The sequence below is a fragment of the Barbus barbus genome (genome assembly GCF_936440315.1).
Source record: "Barbus barbus genome assembly, chromosome: 29".
NCBI lineage: Eukaryota > Metazoa > Chordata > Actinopteri > Cypriniformes > Cyprinidae > Barbus > Barbus barbus.
This window is the reverse complement of record NC_136757.1, coordinates 9654711-9682500: the sequence shown is the minus strand read 5'-3', so window position 1 is coordinate 9682500 and position 27790 is coordinate 9654711. Positions and strand designations below refer to the sequence as shown.

The 27790-nt window shown below is 35.9% G+C and overlaps 2 protein-coding genes across 2 annotated transcripts in view; both read right to left on the bottom strand.

Moving 5' to 3' along the window:
- Window positions 1–21374, bottom strand: part of LOC306848887 (transmembrane protein 132D) — a 37856-nt gene extending 16482 nt beyond the window's left edge. Inside the window, exons 1-2 of the mRNA XM_079383672.1 lie at window positions 20835–21374; window positions 11109–12018 (exon numbers count right to left, since the gene is read on the bottom strand). Coding sequence (XP_079239798.1) covers window positions 11109–12018; window positions 20835–20907 — 983 coding nt within the window. The 5' untranslated portion in view covers window positions 20908–21374. The remainder of the gene's footprint in view (window positions 1–11108; window positions 12019–20834) is intronic.
- A 946-nt stretch (window positions 21375–22320) lies between these two features.
- LOC306849455 (class II histocompatibility antigen, B-L beta chain-like) lies at window positions 22321–25540 on the bottom strand. Its single transcript, XM_079384492.1, has 3 exons — window positions 24775–25540; window positions 24568–24681; window positions 22321–24473 (listed from the first exon to the last, which is right to left on the bottom strand). The coding sequence occupies exons 1-3, from the start codon at window positions 24992–24994 to the stop codon at window positions 24451–24453; spliced, it is 357 nt and encodes a 118-aa protein (XP_079240618.1). The 5' UTR covers window positions 24995–25540; the 3' UTR covers window positions 22321–24450.
- Between the last annotated feature and the right edge of the window lie 2250 nt (window positions 25541–27790).

The window sequence follows — 27790 nt, the reverse complement described above, 5'->3', positions numbered from 1 at the left end:
GTATAATTGCATGGCTCTGGGTTTTGTTTTGTTTTGTTTTTACTACAAACCCGATTCCAAAAAAGTTGGGACACTGTACAAATTACGAATAAAAAAGGAATGCAATAATTTACAAATCTCATAAACTTATGGCACTGCATCACATACAGGAAAATTACTGTAATGGAAATCACAACATGGGCTCAGGAATACTTCCAGAAAACATTGTCGGTGAACACAATCCACCGTGCCATTCGTCGTTGCCGGCTAAAACTCTATAGGTCAAAAAAGAAGCCATATCTAAACATGATCCAGAAGCGCAGGCGTTTTCTCTGGGCCAAGGCTTATTTAAAATGGACTGTGGCAAAGTGGAAAACTGTTCTGTGATCAGACGAATCAAAATTTGAAGTTCTTTTTGGAAAATTGGGACGCCATGTCATCCGGACTAAAGAGGACAAGGACAACCCAAGTTGTTATCAGCGCTCAGTTCAGAAGCCTGCATCTCTGATGGTATGGGGTTGCATGAGTGCGTGTGGCATGGGCAGCTTACACATCTGGAAAGGCACCATCAATGCTGAAAGGTATATCCAAGTTCTAGAACAACATATGCTCCCATCCTGACATTGTCTCTTTCAGGGAAGACCTTGCATTTTCCAACATGACAATGCCAGACCACATACTGCATCAATTACAACATCATGGCTGCGTAGGAGGAGGAGCCGGGTACTGAAATGGAACCACTGAAATGGGTACTGAAAATTATTTTTCTCCAAGAAACCCACATTCTTAACTCAGATATAATTAAACTTAGGCGGAGTTGGGGAGGACAAGTATTTCATTCAAGATTCAATGCAAAAAAAGAACAAAGACGCAATCTTTTATAAAGTGTACCAAAATAACAAATAGTCATTGCTGCTGCTATCCAAAAGCAATATATATATTATATGGACAATGGATATTAAGGTTGTATTTTATGTAATTTATAAGCTTGCTGTGTTATTGGAACCGATGACACTAGATCACTAGTGTTTAGTATCATACGCTTGGTGTGATTATTTAGAATGTAGGATGTTTTAATCGATGCCTTAACCATGTAGTATATAAAATTAAGGTATGTACTTCGTATATGCCAAATACCTGTTGTTTGATTTTGAATGAAAGCTCATTTCATTAGCAAAAAGTTGGTGTGGATGAAAGTTGACTTTTAGCATCATAAGTCATGATTATAACACATAGAAATCTGCCAGGATATGTCCTTCATGTGATAAACTGATTAACAGATAATGTATGCACTGATAAGAAGCCATGCAGGGTGGGGCTCCGCCCTACAGCAACGATCTGATTGGGACAGTCGCCCGTGGGTGGACCCCAAATCGGGCCATTTAAAAATGGACGCAAAAGCTTTGCTCATTGCTCTGCTTGCTTGCTCGCTGCTTGAAAACTTTGGCTTCGCTCACCAACTAACACCCGGCTGATCACCCAGACTCAAACCACTTCATCAAAACTTCTTACTGAAGAAGTTATCAGGACCAACCTAAGCCATAAGAACTCTAAAGAACTTCAAAGCGTCGCCACTCTTGCATCACCAGGAAACCAACTACTTACAGGAGGGTTTCCCCAGTGACATCACGCAATGACTACTTCAGCAGCCAATCAGCAGCCCGGAGGTTCCCTCAACCAGGAAAGGAGCGAAACAACTCAGAGCAAGTAACAAATCTTCATATCTCACTGAGCCGGTGCTCTTAATCTTTAAGAGTAAAAATAAAGTTATCTGTTCATGATCTGCCCCTGGTAGACCCTTTTGAAATAATATCATTTAACAGTGAAAACGAACATATTTTGTGTTGTTTTGGAGAGATTAAGGCGGAAGTGGGTTTTGCTAGTGGAACAAATTACCTACAGATCAAGCCAAATTTGACTCCAGGCCTTTCTAAACGTCTAATTTATACTTTATCAACGAGCGAGCATTAAAATCAGTATATCTTAACAATTCTGTTTATTTCGTGGCCACGATAATAATACAGAATTGGTTGGGTAAATTTATGAGCACAGGTAGCGGCTCTGGGCAAAGTTTTGGCATGAATATTACACAACAGAAGACATAAGCTTTCTTTATAAATGAATCAAAGTTTATTTGCTAATCTACGATAACATACTACACAAAACACACATACACACAGATACAGGAATGCGATTTGAAGAAAGTTAAAATATAGCACATTTGCTATTTCAAATTAATATCAATTAATTAATATCGAATCTCTACGATTCGATTCCCTAAAAGCTGAAATAATAGCTTGAATTAAAATAATAAGGCTTAAATGCATTACACAGTTTATAATGAGTCCTTCGATACTGGAACTCTTCCCTTAACACTCACGCAGGCCCTCCCAAAGGAAGGCAAGGATCCTACTTGTTGTGAATCATATAGGCCAATTTCGCTTCTGAATGTGAACTTTAAAATTGTATCTAAAATGATTGCATTACGCCTAGAACCCATTCTCCCTACCATAATTTCAGATGACCAAACAGGTTTTATTCGAGGTCGTAATCCTTTTAGCATTTGTTATTTGCTATATCAATTGAACCATTGGCTGCTGCGCTCCGTCAATCCTCTAACTTTAAAGGTATTATGCGGCATGGTACAGAGAATAAGATTTCATTATATGCAGATGATGTTTTATGTATCAAGACCACCCACATCAATACCTCAAATTATTTCATTATTAAAAGAGTTTGGCAAATTCTCTGGCTATAAGCTAAACATGAATAAAAGTGAATTTTTCCCAATCACTTCGACCTCCTATGGAGAATAGTAGTTCGTGAGGGCTTCAAATACTTAGGTGTACATGTCACCAAATCGTTTAATAATTTAAGGCCAATTTTTGTCCACTATTGGATCGATGTAAAAAAGACTTTGTGAAATGGTCCTCTCTACCCCTGTCTTTAGCAGGCCGTACTAACCTAATTAAGATGTCTGTTTTACCACGGTTTCTGTATTTATTTTCGAATATACCCATTTTTATTAGGAATAATTTTTTTACTAAGCCAGATAGTCTAATTACCTCTTCTTGTGGGGGAATAAGACCCCTCGCATTAGGAAGACTTTTTTACAGAGATTAAAATGTCAGGGAGGGATGGCACTATCTAATTTTTTATTTTATTACTGGGCAAGTAACATTCAGAAGATAATCTACTGGTTATCTAGTGTAGATCCACAAAATACCCCTTTGTGGGTGCAAGGGGAACAATCATGTACTAATTTCAAATTTAGTTTCCTAATTTGTTCTTCACTCCCTCTGGTGGGAAAGAATTATATATCCTCCCCTAATCCTGTATTGACTCACACCTTAAAAGTTTGGGCCCAATTTAGAAGACATTTTGGTCTACAATTAGCTTCCATTTTGGGTCCTATTGTCTCTAATAGTTTATTCCCACCATTTTACATGGATTCATCTTTTTGTGTATGGGAGGAGAGGGGGATTAGGCTTCTAAATGATTTATATTTAGATAATACTTTCTGCTCTTTTGAAGAGCTTGTATGTAATTTTGCTTTACCTAGATCCCAGTTATTAGATATTTGCAGATTAGGAGTCTCATTAAGAAGGTCTTTGTCTCCTTCCCAGAAATGCCCTCTACATCACCTATTGAGAATTTGCTCGAATTGAACCCACATGGCAGGGGACTAATCTCAAGCATATACTCTATTATAACGTCTATAGATCCACAAAACCTGGATTATATTTGTAAAGCCTGGCAAAATGATTTGGGCAAAGAATTTACAGATGTAGAATAGGAAGATGCTTTAAATCAGGTGCATTCCTCCTCGCCCTGTGCGAGGCACGGCTTAGTTCAATTTAAGGTTCTCCATAGGCTTCATTTCACAAACTCTAAACGAGCCAAGATTTAGCCAAATATTAGCCCTGTATGTAGTAGGTGCTCACCTGCTACTACTGCTCATATGTTCTGGTTGTGTCCCAAGCTAGAGGAGTTTTTGGAAGAAGATTTTCGAATCATATAAACAGATATATGGCATCCTGATTGACCCTAATCCCTTGATGGGCATTTTTGGTGAGGTGCCTGAGGGTATAGATCTCAGGAAAGACATCATTCTGTAATTGCCTTCACTACACTACTAGTAAGACGTTTAATATTATTTAAGTGGAAAAGGGTGGACCCCCCAACTCATGGTAGCTGGATAAAAGAAGTAATGTCTTCTATTCAGTTGAAAAAGCTTAAATACATGATTCGAGGTTCGAAACGTACGTTTCTAGACAAATGGTCTCCCTTTATTAAATACTTTGAAGAGCTCCCTGGCCTTTAGGATGGAGTAGCCGGCCTCAACCTCCCCCTCTTTTTTTATATCTTCTTTCCATATCTTGTTTTAGTTATTTATTTCCTTTTTCTTTTCTAAAGTTCACCTATTTATTTAATATATTTAGGTTTGTGTATATATGTATGTATGTATATCTGCCTCTGTTACCAGTAATTTTAGTTCCTTTACTATGTTATCTAGACAGGTATTCTGAAAGTGTGTACTTAAATTTATTTATTTTAAGCTAGAGTACTGTTTAAAATTGTAAATGTAAAAACTCAATAAATAAAATAATATATATAAAAAACCCATCTCCATTTCTGTTCGGAAGAGGAACAAAGGTCTTTTGGTGCTCAGTGCAAACTGGCTAAGTATGTATTAAAATACACTCAGATATTGCTCACTGAATGTTATTACAGGACAGAAGAAAAAGCTGCTCTAGAAATTTACTTGCTAGCTGACAAGTGACGCTAGCTTGCTAGGCAAAAGTTACCTACTCTTTTTTTTTTGTAGAAAAACTGAAAGTTTTAAAGTATTAAATTGAAATAAATATTATTTCCAGTGTCTAAACAGCATGTCTATAAGTAGACTAATTATTTAGTAAATTACTCAGGGTGGTTTTGCAGGGAAAATCAATCCAAGGGAAACTGTCATTATAGTGTAATTTTAATAAACCTCAATGTCGGTTAATCTCACTGGCCGTTGCTTGCTGTCATTACTAAGTGTGTGCAAGAGCATGAGCAGCTCACTTAACGGCCACCGGTGTCACTAATAACAAGGGTTTTTGTATTGTACATAGAGCTTTTTAACAGCTAAATATAAATATTTTCAGGAGTTAATATTTATTGTTGACAGTGAAATAGCTTGAGGCATTTTCTTAAGTATGATTAGGTGGTATGACAATAGTTTCGCAGGACTACTTCATTTTTGACATGCTTATAAAGAAATGATAAAGGAGAGATAATGAAACATAAAATTAATGTGTAGAAATGCTTGATGGTATTCAAGTAAACAGAAATTAGAAGAAATACTGATCAATATATTAGATATATTGTTTAGTGTTAGGGTTAAAGAATATGTTGTTTATAAGTTGTTCAAGAAGGGGAAAGCATTTATCTTTCTCTTATATGTGTATCTAAATGTAATGGCACTGTCTCTTGCACTTGATTGCTTGTAAATATTATTTGTATTTTCAAATGACAAATTACATGTATTTTAATGAAATACATTTCTCACACCAGTATTTTGTATTTTAAATTAAATACATTTGATGAGCAAGTATTTGTTTTTAACTAAATACTTTTTGATGTAATTTTGCCCATCTCTGTTGGATATCATTAAACGAATCATTATATAAATCTGATAGCATTTGTTTCAATCCATCTATTTTTTTCTACTACTGTTACTCCTCAAACAATTGATGGCGATGCCCCCTCACAGTATGTTAAGTCCACACTTATCCCTCTCTGTCAATCCCCAGAAACATCTGTTCAAGACCGACATTTAACATTTAAACCAAATCAATCCATTTGACCAACGGAGACCAAACAACTTGTGAAACATCCATTCCAAATCATCTGCGGTCACTGTTGAGAACTTCTCAGTATTTTAGTAGAGGGTATGTCAGAGCGAGCTCGACATCTGATATAACGAGTCCATTTACAAGTCTTTTTTAATTATCCATCAAACATCCCTGACATTTCACATAATGAATGTAGGCTTTGAAATGTCATGCACATCAAACACATACAGAAAATGCCAAAGAACCACAATGAGAATATTAAATGACCAAGTAGTGGAGAAAACACAGAAGATCCAGAATTAACACTCACCAAGTGACAAATGTAAGGAACAATGGGATAAACAAAATGCTATTGACTTATTCTGAGGAAATGGTGCAATTTGTTGTCTATTTAGCTATATTTGCATTTCTGACAAAATGGTAAATAATCTGTTAAACTCTTTTATTCTTGCCTGCCATCCCAATGCCTGCCACCCCCATGCTTTAGGTCTGGAATATTGATTACTGACTAGTACTCAAAGTGGGAATGATAGTTTGAATCAAAGGTCTATTAAAGAAAAGATCAGGGTTTATTGCTGTAAAACAATATTTTTTCTTAAACATCATGCACATGGTCCGAAGTTGTCAATTCCCAGGGATTCACATTTGATACTTTTTGATTAAACCTTTCTTCTGTATTTTCTATTAACAAACCCTTCCTGAATACCCCAAACGCCTTACCACAGCATTTAGCAAGACAGTAAGATGAGAAACCCAAATGAGACATTTCTAATTATTCTCACAGCATTTGAATTATGAAAAGACTTGCCTAAATTATGAAGATTCACTCATTTAATCAAAACAATCACTGAGCAGCAGTTTATCCTTCCTTCCTCGCAACCTCCTAATTTATGACCAGCTATAATGCAACGGTGACATGTGTCACTTCCTGAGTCATAAAATATGAGCATGACTACAGATTAAATTTATCATGGTGATTCCTAAAGGGCCTCCTGACAGATTTATATGTGATGAAATTCAGATGAGGAGGAGAAGCTATTTTTCACAAGGCTTGATTGGGTGAAGCGTTCACAATGATTGATCCCTGTGTGATTTAGAAACCAAAATACAGAGCTGAGAAGGCTGACTACTGATTTCAGGAACATATCAGATACATCATTCATGGAAATAATAAATTGATGCCTGTACACATCACTTTACATACCAATTTACTAATCTAATTTTAGCATACCCTTGTGAAAAATAATTTAGCTTAGTCCATAAATAATATACATAATTGTGAATTGAATATACCTGTAATGTTATAAATTGAATATACCTGTAATTCATTAAATTTATATAGTGCTTTTCTAGGCACTCAAAGCACTTCATATTGTGAGGGGGATCTCCTCGTCCACCACCAGTGTGCAGCATCCACCTGGATGAAGCGACGGCAGCCATAGTGTGCCAGAACGCACACACCAGCTTTGGTGGAGAGGAGACAGAATGATGAATCCAATCAATAGATATGGGATGGTTAGGAGGCCATGATGGTCAGAGGACAATGGGAAAATTTGGCCAGGATGCCGAGGTCACACCTCTACCCTTTTCAAATAATATCCCGAGATTTTTAATGACCACAGAGAGTCAGGACCTCAGTTTAACATCTCATCCGAAGGAAAGTGCTTCATTACAGTTAATATCTCAATGCTTGCAGGATTGCAACTGAGCAATTGTTCATAATTTGATAATAGTTCCAGTTAATTCAACGTATCTATTGACTATCTGGAAACTTTTTTAAATTGATTAATGGATAACAGACAAAAATGTAATCATGCTTATGTGTAAATTATTTGGGATTACAGAATAAATCAGTCAAGAGAAGAGAAGAGAAGAGAAGAGAAGAGAAGAGAAGAGAAGAGAAGAGAAGAGAAGAGAAGAGAAGTCTCTTGGGACAGTTGTCCGCAGTGGGTTGGCAGTGATTGATGTGAGCTGTACAGAGGAGTGCTGGTTGTGGACAGAATGAGATTCAAGGCGATAGTGATTAAAGGGATAGTTCACCCAAAAATGAAAATTTGATGTTTATCTGCTTACCCCAAGGACATCCAAGATGTAGGTGACTTTGTTTCTTCAGTTGAACACAAACAAAGATTTTTAACTCAAACCGTTGCAGTCTGTCAGTCATATAATGTCAGTCAACGGTTCTCACGGATTTCAGAGAGAGAAAAAACATACACAGACAAAACCAAATTAAACCCTGCAGCTAGTGACGATATATTGAGGTCTAAAGACACGAAACGATTGGTCTGTGTAAGAAACTGAACAGTATTTATATAGTTTTTTACCTCTGATCCGCCTCTGATCAGCTCGTTCACACAACAGCCGACACATGACATGTCTTTTTCTTCTTCTTGCTCTACGGCGGATCGCAGACTTTTAAGTGCATTACCGCCACCTATCTCTCAATTGGACCTTTAACACTCCTAATTGAGATTGTAGATAGAGTGTCAATGGTCCATTTGAGAGATAGGTGGAGGTAAAGTCTGCGATCCTCCGTAAAGTAAGAAGAAGACGCCTCACGCAGTCAACGGTTTGAGTTAAATATCTTTGTTTGTGTTCTACTGAAGAAACAAAGTCACCTACATCTTGGATGCCCTTGGGGTAAGCAGATAAACATCAAATTTTCATTTTGGGTGAACTATCCCATTAAGTGGCAACAGGGCTTAAAGAAAGAGAGATGGTATATCAGAAAAAAAAAAAGGCTCAAACACTCTCAGTCTCGGGCCGGCAGGAATTGTAGGTGAGGGGAGTGAATGTCAAGTGCTTTCTCCACTCTCAATACTACGACTGAGGTGCCCTTGAGCAAGGCACTGAACCCCCAAAGGCTCCCTGGGTGCTGCAGCATAAATGGCTGCCCACTGCTCCGGGTGTGTGTTCACTGCTGTGTGTGAGCACTTTGGATGGGTTAAATACAGAGCACAAATTCTGGGTATGGGTTACCATACTTGGCCATATGTCACTTCACTTAAAGGTATAGTTCACCCAAAAAATTTAATTCTGTCTTTAATTACTAACCTTCATGTCGTTCCAAACCTGTAAGACATTCGTTTATGTTTGGAACATAAATTATATTTTTGATTAATTCTGACAGCTCTCTGAAACTTCCATAGACAGCAATGTAATTACCATGATGAAGGTGTAGTAACGTAGCAAGGACATCGGTAAAATAATCCATGTGACATCAGGGGTTCAACCGTGATTTTACGAAGCTATGAGATTACTTTTTGTGCACAAAGAAAAAAATTAAAACAACTTTATTCAACTATTTGTCTCCTCCGTGTCACCGTGCCGCCGTTTTGGAGAGTATCCCATACGTAAACAATGTATGTACTGCTCTGTGTCAGCTGTGCCACGCGGATACGTTGTTTTCATTCAGATCAAAGTGTAAAATAAAGCGCAATGTAGAAAAACGTATTCACACGGGTCAGAGAGCTGTCAGAATTCATCAAAAATATTTTATATTAGATGATGAACGGAGGTCTTATGGGTTTGGAACGACATGAGGGTGAGTAATTAATGACAGAATTTTCATTTTTGGGTGAACAATCCCTTTAAGAATGAAGAGGATTAGGGGGAGGAGTAGTCAAGGACAGTAGGTCCAGCTGTCCTTTAAGGCCCTAATAACACAGATACAACCTGAAATGTGGTCCACACATGAGAAAAGTGAAAATATGATCATAAATAACAAGTACAGCAGCATTACAGAGAGACCATAGCTTTCGAAAAACACAATACAGAAAGTCTACAACTGGCATCTTAAATCTCCTCAGTCTTTATAAGGTCCTTTATTTAATTTTCTGAGATTTCCCACATTTCTCAATGCTGAAATCCACTGCATTACAAGATCTTTCACATCTCAAATGTATTTCCTCAGTTCATTTTTTTGTTGTTGACATTTTTAGACATCAAGTTCATTTTTAGACATCATAACAACATATTAATTTGACTGTTCTATGATGAATATACTGCATTTTTAATTTCTGAATTAAAATTAAAATTTAAGGTTGAAATGACAAAGTCAGAATATCAGCATGTTACAACCCCGCTTAGATCATCAACACCCACAATAGATTTAAATAAGTCTAAATGTTTTAATAATTTAGTAATATTTGAAAAATAATTGTCCAGGGTAAAAAAGCCAGAATATCAGATAATTTTACTAGATGGCAAATCAGGTTGTCAAACTGAGCAACCTCACTTCCACTCTGTTGTTCATGGTGAAAGAAACATGTTAATCTAAATAATTTTATTTCCACGCCCAGAGAACATTTGCAATCAAACACAATCTTCAGTTCTACAAAGGTAACTTGGATACAAACATGCTACCTGCAGATTCTGCTAGTACACTTAATTACAAACTCTGTTCCAAACCCGTTTTGCACACTTTTACAGAATGGCCGAATCTAAACTCAGATAGTTATAACCCAGATGCAAAGCATGATGGGTAATGGGTGGTGATCATTTTTATTTGATTCTTATACCTCTTCAAATTTCAGTGTTTATTTATCTTTAGTGTAATTAAGATGATTTTTTAAGTTATAAAAAATATAAAAATACTATAAAATAGGTCCTGGTTAAACAATTTCTGGTTCTAAATGATGCTCACTATCTCTAACTGAGCAGAGGCTCTCTATTTAGTCATGCTTTTTAAAGCACAGCGCAACAATGAATGTGCAGCCAAAGAATTCGGAGAGCGAGAGAGGCAAAGAAAATGTGTTTGTGACAGCATGCCTTTGCATATAATCTGAGGGATTAAACGTGCATGTCTTTTTCAGCCATATAGCTAGATGCTCAAATCTGCACAATGAGCTTTACAGAATATGTTCCCAGATTTGATGACCCCAGAGTTCTGCAGTCAGAATAACAGCTCAGAATATCATTGAATGTTATTATCATGACATGTATTTCTCCACTCCACACTGATAATCTGCACTGCTTCCAGAAAGGATGATAACATTACTGGTATTTTCAGGAAAAATGCATAATCCTTTAAATCTTGTTTCGAGTTTATTGGTATGTTTCTCATAAAGCATTAAAGAAGTGGTGAGGCATTCCTAGGTTCATAAGAGCAGAGCACCAAGCCAGCAATAGCAAGGTTGTGGGTTTGATTACCAGGAAATGCATGAACTGCTAAAATGTAAACCTTGATTGCAATATAAGTCGCTTTGCTTAAAAGTGTTTGCAAATACACGTCTTTTTTTTCTGCTTACCGTTAAAATATTCAGAAGTCAAAGTTCTCTGCATGAGACTTACCTGAGGGAGAAAGTATCCAGGTTGGCTGAGCTCCTCACATACACATAAAAGGAGGCAATATCAGTTTTCTTAAGTGGTTTTGAGGAGGTCTGGATGACCACAGCCTCTCTCAGTCTGAGCACTGACACTGGCATGGCCCCTTGTTTGACCTGCAGGAGCCGAACGCTCCCGATCCTCTGCATGGGGGCCACAGGCATGTACTCAGTTTGAGGCTGACCAGCATTTCCATCACCCATATCCCACCTCTTGCCCTCCTCCCCGCTTGTTGTGCATGAGCCGTAGGTGCTGGGTCGGGCCTGATAATACAGCTCCACAGGATTCCCCTGGCTCTGGCCTTGTCTTTCCCGACTGGAACTACCCTCAACTGGGCTGAACCAACCTGCTGGAAGGTCCACCTCTGCCATGCAGGTCCCATGCTCATTTCTGATGACACAGGATCCCCGAACCTCCTGGGTTTGCCAGAACGCATACACAGTCACGCAAGGCAGCTCATCTTTCGTTCCTTTCTTCTCTCCTCTGTCCCAGTCTCTCCCAGCCACGTAGAACAGGACTCGCACTTTGGGAGAAGACGAGTAGACCCATCGAGTCAGGACAAAGGACTGGACTTTCCAGTTGAGGGTGAAAACCGTTGGTGAGGGCTGGAATAACTGCACTGACTGCACTAAGTCCAGGGGAATCTCCCGTTTGGAAGAGAGTGGGCCATAGCTGGCATTGATAACTGGGAGACGTCCCGTTTGGAGCATGACAAACGGCTGCGTGTGGCTCTGCATGCTGGAATTTCGCATGATGTCCTGTCCAGCCTCTTTTAATAGAAAGTAGTCAGCATCCCATACCTGGTAAGTTACAGGAAGGAACAACGGATAAGGGGTGGAGAATTTGGTGGCATCAGAGATCTCCTGACTGTCCAGCTCTGCAGGAGAAATAAGAAACAAATGAAAAAATAGAGAAATAAGGTGTAATGTTATCTTTATGGCATACAATGGGTCTGTATAGTCCTGTGCACCACAAAAATGTTTCTTTGTTTTGGATGTTGCTTACATCCATACAACAATGGGAACCCCCAATCTCGGAGGCTAAGTAACTTTTGGCTTGGTAAATTCTTGGATGGGAAGCTGCCTTAAATAACAGGTGTTGAAAGTCCCTGCCTTGGCCTGAGATGCTGGGATAGGCTCCAAGCAGGTTGGAGAATGGATGGATGGATGTTTTGGGTGTTGGTGATGACTATGGTTTATCACATATGGGCCCGGTTTCACAGACAGGGCTTAGACTAAGCCAGGATTAGGCCATAGTTCAATTAGGACATTTAAGTAATTTTTATAAACATGCTTAGAAAAAAACATTACTGGGGCGCATCTTGAGACAAAAGAAAGTCACTGATATATTTTAAGATCAGTCAGTGCAAGTTTATTTCATTTGAAACAGCTAAGATTTACATTTTAGTCTAGGACTAGGCTTAAGCCTTGTCTGTGAAACCGGGGGTTGGTTATATTTATTAATGATGAAAACATTGATGTATAAAATTAATACTACTTTTAATTGTATCACTTTTGTCCCGTTATATCACATAAACTGCCCCCAAAAAATATTTGTACACTTTATGGCACTTAAAGCATACGTAGAAATGTGTATAATAGTAACATGTCTGGCATGAAAATATTTAGAATCTCTCAATTTAAATCTCCTAGCATGTCAAATTCACACAACATTGGCACTCTGCCTACACCATTGATTGTTTTGGGTGAAATTGAGCAATTTTCCAATCTTCTGAGTATTTGAAATATATTCATTTTTCAAATTTGTTTTTATTGTAATTTTATTTACACAGCTGAGCTCATTCAGTAAAATATAAACAATTTACTACAATTTATTTTTAATGTTTCCTTAATGTGACTTTATACAGTATACAAAATGGAATTAATTTAGTCATATAGCACTCAAAACATCATTAAAAAAACATCTTATCATATGTGCACAATAAAATAGTTGTTAGAGTGTTTCCACTGCGAGACTGGGCTGCACATAAACATAAAATGCACTGTGGTTTTCTTGATCTTTCATATTTATCTCAAAAAAGATATGGTTAAAAAATCTAATAAAATGTACTGTATGAAGACCAGATGGTATAATGAGGATTGTCAAAAGCAGTATTGTCTATAATGTTTCAATGACACAAAAATGGCAGAGAAGCACTGTCAAATGTTTGTTATTTCATAATGTGTATGTATGAAATAAAGATAGCATTAACAATGTCCTGGTCTCATACCACATATGGAAATATTACATTTTATTAGGATCAAAAACCCAAATGTAAATTTGATATATGGCATCAAATGCTGCCTATTTTAACCGACCCCATCTTCAACCACTTTCATCTTATGGTCACAATATAAATTCAAGCAGATTCATCAAAAACTCCAACAGACTGGTAAACTCAAAAGCTGAGGTCCAACATTAAGTGTATTGTGTGCCAGTAAAAAAATAAATAATAATAATAACAAGGATGAGCTCAAAAGAGCAGGAAGTAATCCTGGAAGTAATTTTACAATAAAGCAGATTGAGTGGTAGGGTCATATAGTCATTACAGTGAAAGGTCATGACTTAAACTAATCTCAAAGTGAACTCATGGCACATGACAACCCTAAACTCACATTTACAGAAAAAATGAATTTTACTGAATTTTACTCACATTTACTGAAATGGATAACATTCTGCCTGGTTGACATTGTGATTTAAATTATTCTCTTTCTGTGCTTTGCACAGTTGTGGGAAAAAAGTCAAAGTGAACCCTTTGAATCCCCTTGGGCTTCTTGCATGAATTGGTCAAAAATAGTATACTGAATTCAAGTTACAATATAAACAACTCATTTAAACATTCACAGTGCAGAAAAAGTATGTGACGTTCTTCTGTGAAACACAAAAAAGACATTTTGAAGAATGCTTTTGAGCATGGTGCCCAAAACAACACTGAAACTCGTATGGAACAATTGATTTTTTTTGTCCCACATAAGAAAGTCATACAGGGTTGAAATGACATTAGGGTGAGTAATTTTTCTCTTTGATGTTAAGCCCTTTAACTGAAAATCAGATCAATTTTCATAATCAGTCCTGTAAATCCCACAGCCCACAACATTTGAATTTCAGATCCACACCCGCTTCAACGGAAAAAAATAAATATCACCCACAATAATATTTGTGTAATCAAGGCTCCAGAAACACATACATACACAAACATTCTTTCATTGCCACAAACATTTTTTTTTTCATTTCTTTATCAATTTCACACTCATAAAGGAAATACTACTACTTGAGAAATAGCTGAGTAAAGTCTGTTTTGTGCATAAATGTTTAAATTCAGTATGCTTACTGTGCATGTTTTATATATATATATATATATATATATATATATATATATATATATATATATATATATATATATATGGGCAATTACATGAGAGCATTTTTTTTTTAAAACACAAAGTGATAAATAGCATGACTACACATAGGAAAAAATTATTGCTCAGCGGTTCCTAAGCTCAGGAGACTTAGATGAAACCCTCATATATCTCTCATTTTAGTATCAACAGCATTTCAGATGTTTCTCCTAAAATTCCTCTGGAGAAATAGAAGTAGACACAAATGAGACATGAGAAATTTGGGAGAAAAAAAAGAGTCAAAACTAAGAATGTGGTGGAAGAAACATAGAATATATCTTCATTGTCTTGCTGCAATCTCTATCAAGACTCCATTATAGGAAGATTTTATTGCTCGAACCCATGCTGTCTGAGGTGCAGTTGTGCCTTCACATCAATGTGCTGCCCACAAGGCTATGGCTCTGACAGAGGCTACTCTACGCTCAGGACACTAAGGGGTCATTCTCTTATCTCATTGAGATATCAGCTTTGTTTTAAGATGTCTTCAGTTTCATTTTAGGAGAAACGTTAAACTTTTACTAATATTGTAAATACTAATATCATTTAATCATTTAAATAGCATTAAAAATTTCAGATATCAAGGGCTACTAGTTTATTTTTTTTTTAATTATCTTCAGTGTCCAACAAACACACTAGAAAGGACTTACAAGTGCAAGATGTTTGAATAAGAGCAATAACTTTTTTTAAACAAATGTAAGACTAGTGTACCAGTGCTTTTTTTTTTTTTTTTTTCTTTGTTTAGCATTAAAATGTTGTCTTGAACAGCCCATTTTTGCATGTATGTAAATTTAGGTTATGGTTTCCTTTTTAAATCATTGTGCAATAAAACACCGTGCCTACATAAAACAACTTCAAATATGACAAGGCATGTATTGTCTTTGATTAAAATGGTGAGGATAAATGACATTGAAGCTAACCAGAGGGGAGAAAAATAAAATAAAGAAAGAGATCTCTTTAACATTTCAAATATTTCTCCTAGACAGAAATGAGGTTACTTTAAGATGGGATGGAAACGTTTGCTTGAGTCTCCTGCTTCTGAAACTCTAACACTCTCACACTGGTCTCTTTTAAAGCTTTACAAGAGATCTCAACAACATCACACACTGTGCTCAGATATTTCTCCTACAAAGACTCGAGAACTCTCACACTTGTCTCCTCTAAATTTCAGAAGTGATCTGAATAACAATGCCTAAATATGAGCCATTTATGTGCCTTTCAGCAAAGAAAGCTCCAGGGTTACATTTCTGTAAATCAGTTTTAATTAAGGCATTGGGTGCATTACTATTTCCAATTAAATCATGTGCCTATACATTGTTCTTTAAAAATCACATTATCCTTATTTCTGCATAATTTCTCTCTCAGTATAGCCTTTAACTCTTCAAATGTATGATCCCTTCCCCATTAATTTAGTGCCTTTAAAGTACTTGACTTGATACACACTTTGTAAAGTTGCTGAAATCTCTTCTAAAACTTTCCAGGAGACAAATATAAGACCCCCAGATTATTTACCTAAAGAGAAAAAAATGTAAGCACAGTGTGTGATGTTGTTGAGATCTCTTGTAAAGCTTTAAAAGAGACCAGTGTGAGAGTGTTAGAGTTTTTGTCTCAGGAGACAAGTTTGAGAAGCAGGAGACTCAAGCAAAAATCTCCATTCGGTCTTAAAGTAACCTCATTTCTGTCTAGGAGAAATATTTGAGATGTTAAAGAGATCTCACTTTTGATTTTTCTTTCCTGTCTAGGAGAAATATTTGAGATATTAAAGAGATCTCACTTTTTATTTTTCTTTCCTATGGGTACGGCAGGCCAAAAGGTTGTCACTGCCATATAGAGAGGTCAAGCAGAGATAAATAATACTATTTTGATTTAAAACATCAGAGACAAACCACTTAAAAATGTACATCCATGCATTATCTGTCAATCCACCATAAAGCATTCTGCTGACTGTATCCGTTCCGCAAAATGGTTCTAACAGCAAAAGTGGCCTTATTGATGTACTGTACTAAATCAGGGCTTCTAAGCTGTTTTTGCTTAAGGAGCCACAGTTTACATCTAAAATCAACTGGTGACTCAAGACAATACTAAAATTGCAGCAAAACTGTCTTTAAAATGTTCTTGACATATATGATTATATTTAAGTCAATAATTAAAAACAACAACTATACATGATTATGGTTAGTAGTATTTTATTATTTGCACTTAGTCTCACTGTAATAGATGTTTACTGGCGGTTTGGAACAACCTGAAAAAAAAAGAAACTCTTGAGTGGTTTTGAAAACACTGAAAAAAATCACAACGCTGTGAGAAGAATACAGTAAAAATATTCAGAGGACTACAAACAGTTTAGCTGACAGCACAGATGTGCGTCCTCTTGAGACACATCAACAGTTGCCTCTCTTCTTCCAAATACCTCAGATTTCTTTGAATAAAACTGGAAATGACACATTTTCTTGCTATGACACTTTAACACCCCCCATTCTCACCTTACGATAAAAAAAAAAAAATACGAAAAAACAATTCACATTTTTTTAATTAACAATTTGACACAATCAGTTACTTTATGGTAAATAAATACTATTTCAAATTTACATTTTGCAAGCCATTTAGAGATCATCTATGAGTTTCCAATACATATTTTTTTTATCTGTGTTTATCAAACATGGTAAAGCAGGCAAATTAAGCAAATGCAATCCATTGCAATGAGATTCAGTGCATCAGTTACAGTACGATTTATGCTTCAGGATGAACAAGCACAGATGGCAGAGTGGCCATTCTCACTGACCAACTGGGGACTTGATGCTGGATAAATTTCATATTGATGACATAAATAATATTATGACAGCTGTTAGTATATAGCAGATCCTTTCTGTGATTATACTACATTATTATATTGTCAACAAGCAAGCTTTCTCACTACCTTGTGAGTCTGAACTAACCTTTATAAATACATCCTTAATGTCAAATGGTGATTTAAGGGCATCCTACAGACAAAGACTTGAAATGGAGCTCCGATGTTGTCGAAGAAATCTCATAAAGATCGTTAACAGTATTTCAATAAACAATATTAAAATTAATTTAAAACATATGACTGCAAATGACCATATGGCACATATAAAATAATCTGATATCAGTCTAACCTGTTAAATCCTAAACAAATATGCCTTTAAATATGTTATTTTCATTGAGTTGTACTTGGGTATGAACATTTAGCGAGGCATCATACTAGGTCTATACTGAATGCAATCAAGGCTTTTGATATATTTTCCTCAATTCTCTCTTTTCCATCATCAGTATTCATCATGCACATTTTGACTGCTTGAACTTTTAAAACAAACACAATATTCTGCACTGAATGCATTTAAGTGAATATGTTGCATTGCACAACACTACTGATGAGCTGAACAAACAGTGCTCATGTAATAAGATGCGTTTGCTTTATATATAGTATATATAAAGTCTTGCTTTATAATTTACATATACAGTGCCCTCCATTAATATTGACACCCTTGGTAAATATGAGCAAAGGTGGCTGTGAAAATAAATCTGCATTGTTGATCTTTTTTTTATCTTTCATTCAAACAATTTACAAAAATGTTTACCTTTCATTGAAGTAAAACTATTGAAAATGGGGAGAAAATCTTATGGTGAAATAAATGTTTTTCTCCAATTCTTATGAGTAAAATATCTCTGAAGTATATTCCCATTCATATTTACATTTTCTAGCACACCAGGGTGACTAGGCGCATGAAATTGTCCAGCTATGACTGTTTCACAGGATTATAAATATAAGGAACACAAAGGCGAAATTCCCTTAATCATCCATCACAAGGAGTGAAACCAAAGAATATAGTTCTGATGTGCAGAAGAAGATTGTTGAGCTTCACAAAATAGAAAGTGGCTGTAAGAAAAAAGCTAGAGCAGTGAAAATTCCCATTTCCACCATCAGGGCAATAATTGAGATGTTCCAAACAACTAAAAATGTTACAAATCTGCCTGGAAGATGACATGTGTCTATATCGTCCTAATGCACCGTGAGGAGGACAGTTTCAGTGGCCAAAGACTCTTCAAGGATCACAGCTGGAGAATTGCAGAGATTAGTTGAGTCTTGGGGTCAGAAAGCCTAAAAAAAATCCAACAAGCCCCTACATCACCACATGTTGTTCAAGGGGGGTTTCAAGAAAAATTCTCCTCGCTCATCCAAAAACAAACTCCTGCATGTTCAGTTGTCAGACACGACTGGAACTTCAAATGGCACTGGCTTCTATGGTCAGATGAAACTAAAAAAATACCTTTTTGGTAGCAAATCCACCAGATGAGTTTAGTACAAACAGGGATAAAAAGTACCCCATGCCCACGATTAAATATACTGCTGGATCTTTAATGTTGTGGGTCTATTTTTCTGCTGGAGGTCCTGGATATCTTGTTCAGGTGCATGGCATCATGGATTCCATCCAATACCAACAGATAAAAAATTCTAAATCCCACTGCCTCTGTAAGAAATCTTATAATGGGCAGTGGTTGGATCTTCCAACCGCACAATAATCCAAAACAAACATCAAAATCAACACAAAAACGTGTCACTGAGCACAAAATGAAGCTTTTGCCATGGCCGTCCCAGTCCTCTGATCTGAACCCTGTAGAAAATGAGTGAGGTGAACTGAAGAGAAGAGAAGAAGCACCAACATGGAGCTGAGCATCTAAAGGGTCTGGAGTGATTCTGGATGAAGGAAGGTCTCTGATCTCTTGTCAGGTGTTCTCTAACATCATCAGGCATTATAGGAGAAAACTCAGAGCTGTTAAACTGGGAAAAGGACGTTGCAATAATTGGGTGCCAATAATTGTGGCCAACATGAGCTAGAGAAAGCCTTTATTTCACCACAGATTTTCCCACCACTTTCAATTGCTTTATTTCAATGATAGGTTAGAATTTTGTGAATTTTTTGAATGAAAGATCAAAAGGATAAACAATCCAGATTAATTTTCACAGCCGCACTGTATATCATTTTGTATGCAAAAACACTTAAACTTAAAATACCACTGAATATAGAGGACATACACAGCACAGATGTCTCAGCCCCTATGGATGAGTGAAGCTGTAGAAACACTGTTTCTGGGACAGGATGAGCACTAATCCTATCCAGACTGTGCCTTGAGAAACAAGCACTCTATGCAGAAAATACTCAGAAGACATTGAGACAAATGAGAGAAATGGGAAACTAAAGAATGAGAAGTGAGCTGAGCAAAGACCTTTGAAGAATGGTCTGGAATCATTTGTATCCAATAATGCCAATAAAACTTCCAATAGAACCTTCCAATAGAAAAATCAGTTTTATAGGGATTTAATCATCATCATACCTTTATCCAGGATGCTAAAGTCTTGAAAGCAAAGTAGTTTCTGCAGATAAATACCTTACAGATATAGATAGAATATAACTTCATGTTTATCAGAAAGATTGTGCCCATTCCTAAGAGTGCATATGCCAATGCTGCAATAGAAATCACACATTCCCATATATAAATTTGACCAGTTGCACCAATTGAGTTACTTTCCTCAGATGATTTGCTTTACTATCAGCATATCAATGCCAATGCATGAGAATGTAGTTCAGTTGAAGTTAAGTTCTATTGTTTTTTGCGTGCAAATTTATATTGGACATCTTAAATAAAAGTAATGCTTTTCCTTTGGATATGAAGTATCTTGCCCAGGGCACCAAGTAAGCCACAAATGACTCCTCCCAGAAATGGTGTATGATGAATTCTTCCCATAAATAAGTAAGGGAAAAAGTTTTTTATTACGATACATTTAATTATCAGTTCAACCAATTATGTAGGCTATAAATTATGACATTGTTCTACAATTTTAATAGCTGGATACTGTTTAGTGTACTAAGAGGGGTTTGACCTTTGAGGTTTTTAGGCCACAATTCAGACATCTGATGTGTTTAAAACATCACATTTTTATGGTAGTTTAGTTTGATGAAAGATTACAGTGTGTCAAACCAATAAAAATAAGCTTCAAAAAGGTGTACTGTGTCTCTAATACAAATAAATATATAAAGTATATTATAAAATCTGTGTTCTGTTTTCTAGTCATTAACATGATTAAGATAAATAGCCTGTCTAAAGACTGCATCTTAAGTCTAACATTTACTCTATTTCTTTCTGGACAGTCATTTTTCAGGTATTACAAACCTCTTGGTCCTAAATACACTATTATAGCCTACTATACACAATGCCAAAACCAAAAACCAAAATATTATGATTTAGATATCTTTTAGACTTTAAGAAATCCACATACCTTGTGTGACAGCCGTGATTATCGTTGCCAGGAATATCTGCAAAATCCGCCATAGGTAAGAATAGACGCTCATTTTGGCCACAGGGGTCGTCTATGATATGTCCCATTAACGTTTTTGAGGTTTCTGAAGCCTAAACAGCAGAGACTAAGCAGCGCGTTTGGTCCGTCAGCATCATGATGCTGTTTTACCTGTGGAGTCTTCACCTGTGCACGCGCTTCTCCTCTGTGTAGAGCTGCGCTTCTCAATTATTCATTTCAACTGGAACAGCGACAAATGAGCCAAAACTAGCCTACATGTTAAGAAAAGTATCGGCTCAACTGGATATCTTAGCGAGATTTAGAACCCATTTTGTTGATCTTCTCTAAATTAACGCACAGTTTTCCATTATAATCCAACCAAAGAAAGGTAACATAACAGTTTTCTCTTTTTGATAACTGTCACTGACTTCATATGCCCTGTAGTGTTCTCGTCCATGGCATGCAGCGCCAAACACCACAATCATCTGTCCACCCGTCACCCATCACGAGCTCTGGGTCCTCAGCAGCTCAGAGCACGAGCGACAGGATTTACAGTGAATTAAACACGAGACAGGCGGTGAGAGTCATGCGATTAACTGCTCAGCGCAGTGCGTATATTACCAAAAAGAGATTAAATACTCTTGTGTTATTCATATTATGTTGCATAACAAAATTGTAGTGTAACTGTGAAATCGCACACGTACAAAAAACATCAGAAAGTTTCACTTAAATCACTAAATCTGTCATCAAGTGAGTGATTCTTGGTTGTGGAGGGACAGGGACCTCTCGTGGTAATATTTTAAACTACATGTTTGCGCTGTTTTCTTTTATCAGTATTTTTACTCAAATTCAGTTTGAATTTCTTTTGTTTGTAGATAAGGACAGTGAGACATATGGAGAGAAGCAAGCATTTACATATCTCAATGAAACTGCTTGTTTCCAATTACTTTATCAACAGAAACTTGTTGAAACCGGTAAATTAATTAACCATAATTCATTATGTGATTCCAGAAGATTCAAAACTATATGCTCTTCATTAAAAATATTACTAAGGGAGAAAATGTGATTTTAGTCTATATCTTGATTGTAGCCCTTGGTAGTTTTTTTTAGATGTTCCACCTGTGTCCCTCCCAAAAGTCTACATATATGAAATCTACACCACTGGACTGTATTGCAGAAAGATAGCACTTTATTTAGAATGAGGAAGACTTGTTATTTCTGTGTGGTACTTTTGAAGTATAGTAGACCTATGTGGATTCCTGTCACAAAGTTCTGGAAACTTCGAAAGATTTGATTAACTTGTTTATTAACTATTATAAAGAAGATGAGAGACTCTTGCAACCAAATTTCAGTCTCTATCTAATTCAGCACAGTAAATCCAAACTAGCATTCTGTAGTATCCTGGAGTAACCACAAGGTGTCATTAATAATGAAGCAGGACTGTGTTATTTTATTTATTAATTTGTTGTGCAAATTGTCATTATAAACATTGGACATTTATACTGTAGGGTCAAAACAATTCAGAAAAAAAACATATCACTAGTCATAGAACTCTAATAAATTATAGTGTGGTGCAGTAGCACTCTTCTAGTGTCATTAAGTTGTTTTACTTGTATCAAACTTTTAAACAAACATGAATATAACAACATAGTTATACAGCATTTTTATTTACCTATTTATTTGATTTACAATCTCAGATAATCAAAACTGGTAATAAGGAACACATTAAGCAATGAAGTAGGTGAGATGAATGTAGAGTGGCAGTTTTACACCATGTGTGTGACAACCCATAAAGAATTTATTTTCAATAGCACAAAAAAACAGGATTTTGATAGCATTATGGAGTCAGTGCTTAGCACTAAATTGAAGATTATTCTTTATTTTGTACATGAATATACCATGTGTATTTGTGTATTTATACCAGGAGCCATGCACCCCTTGCACGTCTGAACTGCATTATTAATTTGCATGTTATTGCAAATAAGCTCTGCTCTTAAATCCAGTTGTATAATCTCATGACCAACCAACCTCACATAGAAATTTTAATGCAATGCTTTTTTTCCACCATGATACCAATCATTTTTAAGATGATTGAAAGCATGCACAGAACACTATTAAATGCCCAGGGTCATGTAACTGAATTCAGCTATACACATTTTCAACACTTCTTTTTAGGATTGTAATGCATTTGTGATAAACATAAAATGGCTGAATTAAAAGTCAAAACACAATAATGAAATCAGTCAACTAACAGAATATTGCATTATACATTGTTGATGTGACACCTACGTGACAAATAAAAATCACACCAAATGCTCTTTATGTGTTGACGACTGCATTGCTGTAGACCAGCAGTTCCCAAACTGGGGTGCACAGATGTATTCTGGGGCATGCATCTCTTCAAATATGGTCTTCATATATCTACATACCTTCATTTACATGTCAGAGAAACTTTTGTAAGTTCTGGGAAGTTTTTATCAAATTTGATCAAAATAGATTTTTGTTTTTTTATCAAAACTTCCCCATAGTTCCATCAAAACTTCCTCATTATTACAAGCTTTAGGGCTCCTGTAAAAGAACCTGTTTGTATGTTTACAACAAGCATGTTGAACCAGTTTTTAAACACAGAGGTCCATAAACATGTAACAGCAGAATTATAATCAGAAAGAGATCGGACTCATGCAGGGTATGTATGTGCATATAAGCCAAGGCAGATAGGAACCCGCATGCTGCTATGACATTATTTACTTCATTGTCTGTATGGCTCAAAGGTCACTCAGTTGCCTAAGCAGCCTCATAAAGTCTCCTTGAAATTCAGTGATTCAAATATTTATTGAATATGATTTGCATTGTGCAGTGGGTTGTGCAACACTAATAGTTTTATTAAATTTTATTAAATTTATTAGACAATTTTTGACTATTACTGACATGTATTCGATCTGGATGGCGTGTTATTTTTACAGAGATTATGTAGTCTATTTATCAGATGCAAAAAATTAGTTGTAAGTGTCCTTTGCTAAGCAAATTGTTTAGTACTTTTCTGATTCACTACAGTAAAGGTCTGTAAATGGCTCTTTGCAGCACTTGTTGCTTTGGGCCAATTTTAAAAAAAAAAGGCCCAGGGTTGGCTTGCTATGCTATTGTGCACCAGGTATGTAAGTTTGTAACACTTCCTCATACAAAAGCACCTGGGGTGAAAGGAAGATCCTTTAATCATTTGAAAGTTACTGCCATCTTGATGAGGATAAATATACCTTATGTTCAACTATTCATCACATTTTAGCCAACTATGGTCATAAATTTGACTGAACTCTATTGACAACAACGAAATTGTGACCATAGTTGTTTTGGGAAACATACCCCTGAAAGTACATATTTTATGTTATATTTCTTCCTTTATATTTCTTGTTTTATATATTTTAGAAATGAAGCAATATCTAAAGGATTGTTTATGATTGGAGGAGTCACGAAGGATGTCATAAAGATAAATTATTCAGTATTAGTACAATTTGCAGACAATGAAGACCTGAAATATGTATACTGATCAAGTGACTGAGTTTGACTAGTGAGTTAAAGTTTAAGGAGAACTCTATCATCATTAATGAGGTACTAGGATCCTCCCTGTCAAAGAAAAAAAAAGATTGTCAAGTTACATTCATGTACAGGATTGATATATACATTAATGTCCTTCTGAATTACTCTCATCTCCACTGACTTATTGATTTCTTCTTGCAGTAAATGAGTCCAGCAGCAGCAATGATGATTCCCAGTACCAGACCAGAGGCTCCGATAGCAATTTTATTCCTCTCAGACTCAGGGAGAGACGGATCTGTGGAGTATATTAAATATCATATAATATCATCGAATTATGCTTACCACAAACACAGTGATAATATGTCAGTAGGTGAGTGTCTGATCTTACCCCAGTCATAGAACATAGGTTTAGTGAAGCTGGCATGCTCAACCATACAGGATATTTTCTCTCCAGATTTGGGGCTGTACTCCAGCTCAGAGTGAATCTGGTAGTACCAGTCCCCATCAGCCATCTCCATAGTGGAGGCCACATCTGAGGTCACCTCTTTACCATCTCTCAGCCAGGACACTTTTATGTGTGGAGGATAAAATTCATATGCGCTGCACATCAGCACACCTGGATGTTTGCCACAAGCCCGCGTCACTGAACTGAGCTTAACCTTTGGTTTCACTGAATCAAGAACAACATCCTTTGAATTACATATTTTAATTACAAAATAAATGCCACTGTAATCTGTTACAGCCACTGAGAAAAAAAGGAGAAAGTAAATTACAGTTACTTCTGGAAATATTAACGAAAAGGGTTTTACATCTGAATAGTTCTTGTATTAATATTTACTATTTCTTCTTATTATTTTAAATCGGTATTTAACCTCAAAGTAAAAAGAGGTGCTAAAGTCTGATTTTGTGGTGGTTATGCTTTAAAATTAAATTATTATCATTTTAATTCAAGAGAGGAAGGATTTCCTCTTTTGTAAGTCACTTTGGATAAAAGCATCTGCTAAATGACTAAATGTAAATTTAGAAAAGTAATCAAAAATTAGTTCAGTGTAATCAGTTACATTAATGAAGTAAATGAAATAGTTACACTACTTATTACATTTTAAATATGGTAACTTGTCATCTGTAACCTACTACATTTCCAAAGCAACCTTCCCAACACTGACGATACAGTTGCTGTTGTGTTCACACTACAAACTGGTGACAGGGGGTCACACATAATACAATTTTTCAATAGGAAGAATCACCAACATTTCTGCCTTGTCTACAATCTACGTTTCACAACCAAACACACATGAGAATTGATAAGGAAATAGCATAAGATCATGTGAGAGACAGGCGTTCTCACACAAGAAGGGATTTATTCCTGTCAAAAACAGTAGGCAGGTTTAAGGTGAATATAATATTAGTCATATCAACATTAGTATTGGTAATTTTAATTGTTGTTGGTCATTTAAATGTATGTTTTTTTACATTACAAGTATCGGAATCGGTATCGGTATCGGTATCGGCGATACTAAAATTTGCAGTATCGCACACCCCTACCCTCAACATTTTGTTTTTTCTTTGTTTCAGCTGAAAAGGAAGACCAAAGGAAGGCCTGTCAAATTCTTGTCAAACCTTTCTTGTCTGTGGAGAGGGATGAATTTGGCCATCTTGTGCATTTACGGAGACCAAAAGCTGCAAAGGCATTTGCAAAGAAATCGGCAAAGCTGCAAACATTCCCAATGGTACGTCTGTGTTCAGTGGCGGAGCCAGAGGGGTGTCCAGGGTGGCACTGGACACCCCTGACATCAGATCGGCCACCCTGGGTGCCACCCCAAAAATTAATATACTACGATTTCATTTTCTTTGTTTAATCGTACTGAAATAAGCGTTTATTTTAGCCTCGAACTCAAGGATGTGACGCGTTTGGTGTCCCGCATCGCGCTTGGTCCATTTCCAGCCTCTCAAGCGCACGCTCTCGCGCCACAGTGAAAAACATTGCAGAGCAGAGAGGACATAGACCACGAGCTGACGGACACGACAGAACAGGTCACTATAATAACATGAAACAAAGTCTCAGCGTTCAAATTCTGTTCGTTTTATAAAAAATTTCAAACGATATTTTGGGGCTGTTCAGTGGCTGCATGGCGTGACGGATCATGCGCGCTCCCGCTTTTTAAGTTCAAGTGAAGCAGGAGCGCAGTTTATCAGCATAAAGTAAACATTGAATGAACATCCGATCCATGCTGAAAGATACACTACAACTTACTGAATGTATAGTGTCTCATGTAATCACTCAATGAGTGTTTCAACCGCGGAAAGACAGCAGCTAGAAAACATTCACATAAAAGAAAATCCACACAGTGTCCATAAACTTGAGAGAAAAATAGAGAGAATTTAGCAAAAATTACATTTAAATATTTACTCAATTGCTCTTTTTTTATTATAATTAATAAAAATGAATAGATATAACGTTATTATACAAATGGTCAAATATGAACTTGTATACAAACCAATTGTTACTTTAACCTTAACAATAGTTTAGTTTAGAAAAAATGAGAATAAAATTAAGTGTACATTACCAGTCAAAAGTTTTTGAACAATAAGATTTTTAATGTTTTTAAAGAATTCTCTTCTGCTCACCAAGCCTACATTTATTTGATCCAAAATGCAGCAAAAGCAGTAATATTGTGAAATATGTTTACTATGTAAAATAACTGCTTTATTTGAATTTTAAATCATCATTACTCCAGTCTTCAGTGTCACATGATCTTCAGAAATCATTCTAATTTACTGCTCAACAAACATTTTTTAAATCATTATTATTATAAATATTTAAAACAGTTGAGTAATTTTTTTCAGTATTATTTTAATGAATACAAAGATCAAAAGATTAGCATTTATCTGAAATAAGTTTTTTTTTTTTAGCTTGGAGTCAGTATAATTATTTTTTCATTTTTTTTTTTTTTTGGGGGGGGGGCATTATAGAAATTAATACTTTTATTTAGCAATGACGATAAAGACATTTATAATGTTACAAAAAAATTCTATTTCAGATTAATGCTGTTCTTCTGAACTTTCTATTCATCAAAGAAACCTGAAAAATTCTACTCGACTGTTTTCAATAATAATAATAACAATAATAATAAATGTTTTTTGAGCTAAAAATTCAGCTTTGAAATCACAGTAATAAATTGCATTTTAAAATATATTCAAATAGAAAGCAGTTATTTAAATAGTAAAAATATTTCACAATATTACTGCTTTTGCTGTATTTTGGATCAAATAAATGCAGGCTTGGTGAGCAGAAGATAATTAAAATACATAAATCTTACTGTTCTAAAACTTTTGAATGGTAGTGTTAATCACAGGCTTGTTAATTATTCATGATTAATTCTCACTCCAGGCTGCTCCAGCCA